At 32.9% G+C, this 6,881-nt stretch overlaps 1 protein-coding gene across 1 annotated transcript; it reads right to left on the reverse strand.

Moving 5' to 3' along the window:
* Nucleotides 1-598: 598 nt before the first annotated feature.
* On the reverse strand, nucleotides 599-5,513 carry LOC101214528 (receptor-like cytosolic serine/threonine-protein kinase RBK1). The gene is made up of 9 exons (XM_004133701.3): nucleotides 5,216-5,513; nucleotides 5,074-5,124; nucleotides 4,491-4,979; nucleotides 2,214-2,471; nucleotides 1,824-1,975; nucleotides 1,654-1,733; nucleotides 1,434-1,569; nucleotides 1,165-1,314; nucleotides 599-1,062 (listed from the first exon to the last, which is right to left on the reverse strand). Exons 1-9 carry the CDS (start codon nucleotides 5,226-5,228, stop codon nucleotides 895-897), a joined length of 1,497 nt encoding a protein of 498 aa, XP_004133749.1. The 5' UTR covers nucleotides 5,229-5,513; the 3' UTR covers nucleotides 599-894.
* Nucleotides 5,514-6,881: the final 1,368 nt, after the last annotated feature.

Consider the following 6,881-nt stretch of genomic DNA (forward strand, 5'->3'; position numbering starts at 1 on the left):
AAGAGGTATACTTAAAATAATAATAAATATTATTATATTATTGTGTTCCCCCAAATATCTTCCTTTTCCTTTTTTCTTTTCCAATTTAAATAAAACAAATCCTCATTTCTCAATTATTTCCTTCCAAAAATAAAATATTCAATTTTTTTATAAATATTTTGGAATATAAATAATTCGAAAATGTTAAATTTATGTTTGCCATTATTTTAGAGATATGAGGTAAATAACATGAATTTAGGGGATGATAAATTTTTTAATAACATAAGTGGATAATGTTAGCATGATTTTAGGAACGATAAAATTTTTAATTCAAATTATTATTAACAAAAAGTGTTTTTTGTGTGGAGATTACAAAAATTATGGAGCTACAAATGTATGTGTTTTTAAAACCTAATTTAATTAAATAAGGTAGTTGATATTAATTTCGAAATTGTTAGATGCAATCGGAATGGTTTTAGATCCAATTCCGCTCTCTACATGTTTACTTTTTCCATCAACTTGAAATACTAAAACATACCTTAAGTCATGTACAATGTGTGTTAACTAATTCCCTAACCTCATTGTACTAAGAAAAAAATAGTTAAAAATGTAATAAGGGTACCACAAACCATATAATGCAATATACAAATTCTCTTATGCCAATGAAAATGCGCATACATATGTGAGTGTATATATATTTAAGCGGCCCTTCTATCATAATCTATACACGTTTGACAAAAAGAAGAGCCCTAGAAGAGGCATATAACAGAGCCATGAAAGTGACATTGACTTGTGTGAATATTATCTCAGCCTTTGACACAATTGCTTAGGCATCATTTCATATAACTTTCAACACAAACAAACAAGCAAGTTCTGTCTCCGAATCGAATAGAAGAAGCACACAAATATAAGGCTTTACTCCAAAACGAGCTCCCTGTGACGATTAAGGTCGTTCAGGTAGCTCGAATTATTCGTGTAATCTTCGAGGTCGCAGGCTTCCAAAAGGAGCGATCGATCCCCGTCCATCGACTTATGTTTTAATTGATCTAATGGTCCATCTTCTCCCTTCAGCAGCTGTACTACCTACATTCCCAACAACACACAACTTAAGTGAGATAATGACCCAGAACACGCAGAAAGTGACATAAAAGGAGATATCCATTCCATGATTCCATCCCCCCTTACCCGGTTCATATGTGGACGCATCGATGACGAATGGTTAATGCACATCGAAGCTGCTAACATGGTTCGTCCCATCTCAGTTTGATCGTAGTTGTCTCCTAACTTTGGATCTGTTAATTCCTTGAAGCTGTTGTTATCAAGTAATGGCTTTGCCTGCAAAATTCAAACATTTTCTAAGCATACAACCCTAGGAACCATTCAAACGCTAACGTACTAAGATGCTTAAACATAGATGTCAGTACTTAAATTAGCTATGGAGTTACAAATTATACCCAAATCACAAGGCTTTGTCGACTCGAATCAACTGCACGGCGGCCAGTTATGAGCTCAAGCAGCAAAACACCAAAAGCGAAAACGTCGGTCCTCTCATCCACAATTCCATGCATAAAGTACTCTGGAGCCAAGTATCTGTGACCAATTTAAAGATCTCACAATTGTTAATACAGTTGTTATAGTAATGAGTTGAATCGCGTAGTCGTATTACTAACTCACCCAAATGTACCCTCGATGGGGAAGACGACATGGTGAGCCCAATTTTCAGGCAGCCACTTTGCTAATCCAAAATCAGAGATCTGCCAGGAAAGAAAAGGAATTCATTGTTATGGAAAAAAGCCGCCCAAAACTTCTCGATGCTCCGGCTGTATACAATCATCACTACTTACTAGTGGCTCGTAGTTTTCAGCGAGCAAAATGTTAGAAGCTTTGATATCTCTATGAATGATGCGCCTCGGACATTCACGATGAAGATAGTTTAGTCCTTCTGCTACACCAAGAGCCACCTTAAATCTTATATTCCATTCCAGAGGTTCCGCACCTGATTCAAATCATTGCCTTCATTAGCCAAACATATCTATCTTTTTCCTTCCTAATACAGCTTCATTTTAAAAACTCTGTTTTCCCCTGTCCAATTTCATTTTTCAACTCACTACTAGTGTTAAAACATACATTGCTAGAACAGTCCTAATTTGATCATTTAAATGAATTCTATCATAAATCTTGAGAGCATTGGATTAGTGAGATTATAATACGATACTTATGAGAGAGTGACGAACCAAAAAGGGCCGAGGCAAAGCTGCCATAAGGAATGAATTCTAGGACAAGGTAGAGGCCACTTTCAATTCCGAACCCGAGCAACCGTGCAGCATTCGGGTGGTTTATATGGGCAATAATTCCAAGTTCTGATAAAAAATCAGCAGTTCTTTCTTCGTTTTCCTTCTCCTTTTTCATAAGTCTCTTAACCGCCACGATTTGGCCGTCGGATAAACAGCCTTTGTAAACCTCTGCTTGCCCTCCTTTTCCAAGCAAGTTTTCTAAAACAGTTTGAAGCGTACAATTAGGAATTTTGGAACCATAAAGACAATCAAAGAATTGTTACAGTTGAGTGTGAAAAGTGGTTGAGTTTTTATTTGATTATAAAAAGCTGCAAATACTGAAAAAACAAAGAAAGAAAGAAAGAAAAAACAAAACAAAACAAAACAAAAGAATGGGCCAAGTTTGATATTTATGAATTGAAATTGAATATTCAATAAAAAGTCCGGGGACGCTGTTGACTTCCAAAGCTACATAGTACATATGGTGACAGACTGCTGACCAAATTTCAGTTAAATTACCAACCACTAGTACTAATTAACTATCGTAAATGTTGAACCAACCTATGTAAATTATTCAAACTTATACCAATTGGGAATTGGAAAGAGACTTCAACCAATAATGCAATAATGAAAGTTGCAAAACCTTATTTGTCAAATAAATTTTAATGCATACTTAAATGAACTTCCTTTATGGGTGCAAGACCAACAAATCACTACCATTGTTAGATGGAAGAAAAAATGGATATAATGAAGATCTTGTACTCCTCTAATCGTATCCAAATCAACACTTAAATGTATCTTTAACTACACTTGTTTTTATGGCACTTACCTAAACATTGGATTGTTACGGATGGAAAGCATATTTTATTCATAATTGGTTATTTATATTTGGTTAGAGGTTTGGAGCACCCACCCTAGTTTAGTCAAAAAGTAGCTCTTTTATTGAAAAGGGGAAAAGAAAGTCTACGGTGGTGTGGCTCACTCACTCAATCTGTGATATGGGACAGAGACTTCATGGAGCTAAAATACTTTTCAGAAAAATTAGAACAACCCTACAGACAATAAGCCATGACTGGCGGGACGGAAAAATAAAAAGAAAACAATATTGACTCAATTTTGGAGAGCAATATTGAATTATAAAAGCTGATTAAGTAGAGTTTGTTTGTTTTGGAGGAAAAGTTAATTAGAAAAGGAATAAATAATAATAAATAAAAAAAAACGAAAATAAAGGAGCCCATTTAGTCCATAAGATAACCAGCCATTTGTACAGTTTGTAGGTTACAATGGAGACAAAAGGGCTAAACGGAATAACTTTCCAATGAACCAAACACGACGCTGATCTTATTAGAGATTTCTTAGAGTAAGCCAAATGACACGTGTAGATAACTTATTAGTGGAAATAAAGTGGAAAAGATTGAGAAAAAACACTCAGTCTAAGAATTCCTCAAAAATTAAGGATTACTAATCTTATTTAAAATAAAAATTAGGGCAAACACACAATTTTAAAAATAAAGCAAATATTCATCAATTAACTTATAACATTTTTAAAATGTCAATTCTACTTTTCAGTAGCTATCATTGATAGAAATTATCACTAATAATGTTATCAATAGTAACAATTGATAACACATTTTTCAAATTGAAAGTTATCGCTGATAACAATTTAACTATTATTGATAGTTGCAATCAACAATAACTTTTAATTTGAGAAACCGAAAAAAAAATACATGTAATGATGACAAATAGAAAGTTATCATTAATAGTAGCTATCGATGATAACAATTAATAACAACTACATGTGGTAACAACTAATAACTTTAAAGGTGAGAAAATCAAAATGATATGTGCAAAATAGTCATTTTTCAATTTGAAACCTATCATCAACGGTGATAGCAATATTCAGTCAAATTTTAATTTGAGAAATTTGAGGAGAAACATTGAAAAAAAAGATTTATTTATTTATTCATTTTGTTTTTATTTTTGGAATAGAAGTAAGGGTACAAGATGTTGAAATGATAGTAAAATAAAAAAGAAAAAGAAAAGAAAAGTCGTTATCAATTTGAGGAATAAGTCCAAACAAACTTGAAAATATTGTTAAAGAAAAGGTATTAGTGAAAAGATGAAAAAGGTTAAAAGGCTATAAGTATACTATAACTATATTTATTTCCAAATATATATATTAAAACAAAATATAAAATTTGAAAAAGTAAAAGTAGATTGAAATTAGGAAATGGATACCTGGGCTGAAATTGTTGGTTGCAGCGGAGAGCTCGGCGAAGCCATAGTTCCTCCACGAAGGTTTACAAAAGGGAATATCATCGCCGGTTATACCCTCATCGGCGCTCCTAATCCGAGCCAATTTCCTCTTAAAATTCTTCCTAGAAATCTCATAGCTCGCAGCCAGTAATGGAATGGTGGAGAATCTCCAAACCGATTTCTTCTTTATGCACCCAATCATCGCTTTCCATGGAATTCCACCCACCTCTTGGAGAAGAGCCCCCGGTAATAGCGCCTTCTCCGCCACTGTCAGAGTGCCTTCTCCGTCTTCTCCTCCGCCGTCCCCGCTGCTGCTTTCGCTCTGGTCCGAATCCGTCCCCACAATCGGAATCTCAAACACACCCCTCGGCGAGTTTTCATCGCACACAAATTCCTCCTCGCCCTTCACTTTCATTCCTTCTTCTCCTTCCTCTGTTTCTTCCATTTCCTTTTTTCTTTTCCCAATCTCCCCTGGGTTTTCACAAATCCAATCAATTTTTTTTTATTTGGGCAAGTTTTTTTTAAAAAGAAAGAATACAAATGAAAAACAGAGAAGAGAAATTACCAATTTCCATTTCAGGCTGCAGAATTTGATCTGTTTGATCTTCAATCTCAACTGAAATGGGAATATGAAGAAATCAAAAATTATATATAAGAAAAGAAAAAAGAGAGAAGAAGGAGAATGAAAAGAAGAATGCGCATTTTACCTTGAACGGTCATGGAATGGGATTTGGGGAAGAAGAAAGAGGGATGAATGGAAGGTGGTGGTTTTAATTTATGTCTTGTAATATTAAATGAAAAAGAATGGTGTGAAATGGAGAAGGAACCTCCGTTACATGATCTGGGGGATCAGAAAGGGAAGCTCCTCCAGGATAGAAATCAGAGAAAGAAGAGAGAGGAAAATGAAAGAGGGAAGAAGGGTTGGGTATATCTTTAGGAGGTGGTTATTCTTTGAAGAGCAGAGGAAGCCAACGAAAACCAACTTGGAATTGGAATCAAACACAATGCCTCTTATTTATACTCACACTTCCCCTTTCTCTACTTTAATCTCCTTTCCATATCAACCCTCAATTCTAATTTAACATTTCTTTTCTTTTCCTTTTTCTTTCTTTCTTTAATTTAGTTAAACCTCCTTTTTTTTACCTTTTAAACCATCTTTTACTTATCTCTCATTCACATTCATTTAATCCTAATCAATTCTACTTCAAATACTATTTCGTATTTTGCAATATCTATACATTTCAAAAATCTAAATATAACCTAAGAAACCATAATAAGTTAATGAATTATGAAATTAACACGGTTAGTCATGAATGTAGTAACTATTGGGTCAAACTCCTTATGCCATTTGCTAATAACATTTTTAAAAAATAATTACATGGTATTTGAAATTAGAAAAAAAGAATAGTTTTAGTAAAGATATGATTTTTTTTTTGTTGGGTATAGAAATTAGTGATGTGATGTAACAGAAGATATGATTATATAAAAAAAAAGATGAATGGAGTAAAGTAAATGTAGGAATGATGTGTAGAATATATGTAAGAGAAGAGGCAACGAAAAGGAGTATTATAGATTCCCCGGAAGCCGCAAAGGCGGAAAGATAGAAGACTGTATTGAAAGGATGGAATCCTGTTGTGTGTCTCTTCAAGATATCTCATCCCTTAATTCTTCCTCATGGATTATGCCGAAACTATCGCTCCATCTGTAATAATTTATATCTGCGGGGGCAAATTTGGTATTTCACCCAAAAAGACTTGTTTTCCACGTGGATGGCTTCCTTGTCCGTACGGATCCCTAGCAAACGGAATCCATATATTCCTTTTATTTTTATTTATTATCTTTTTAAATTCATACAATTATAATTTGGTAAAAGTATCTTTCAAAAACTATAAAGTATAATTGGGAAAAGTATATAAATGAGGCCTTTCCATTCACTTAAAAAAAAATAATTGAAGAACCTAAATTTTTTAAAATTGTTTAAAAATAATTCAACATTTTAGTTTATTTTTTTAAATAACTTGTTTTCTAAATTAAACATTATTAAATAATGTAATTTAACCACACAATCAACCATTTGAAATTTGTGAAATTTTTAATACTTTAATCAAATTTAATTACTGTGGATACGACCTAAAGTGAAAAAATAAGAATAAAAGAAATGGGTAATACTTTAGTGCATTAAGTATCGTTCATGTTCATGTTCATCTTTGTGTATATTGAAATAGTTCAGAAAAAGAAAAAGAATTTATCGAATAAACAAATTATACATTGAATAATTAGCGAGATGTAAAAAAAATTAGGTGATACTCGAAATGCATTAAATATTATAAATCATAAATATAAATTTGTTTGCTAAAATTAAAATGTGTTTAT

Source organism: Cucumis sativus, chromosome 3, assembly GCF_000004075.3.
Source record: "Cucumis sativus cultivar 9930 chromosome 3, Cucumber_9930_V3, whole genome shotgun sequence".
In the NCBI taxonomy this organism is placed as follows: Eukaryota; Viridiplantae; Streptophyta; class Magnoliopsida; order Cucurbitales; family Cucurbitaceae; genus Cucumis; species Cucumis sativus.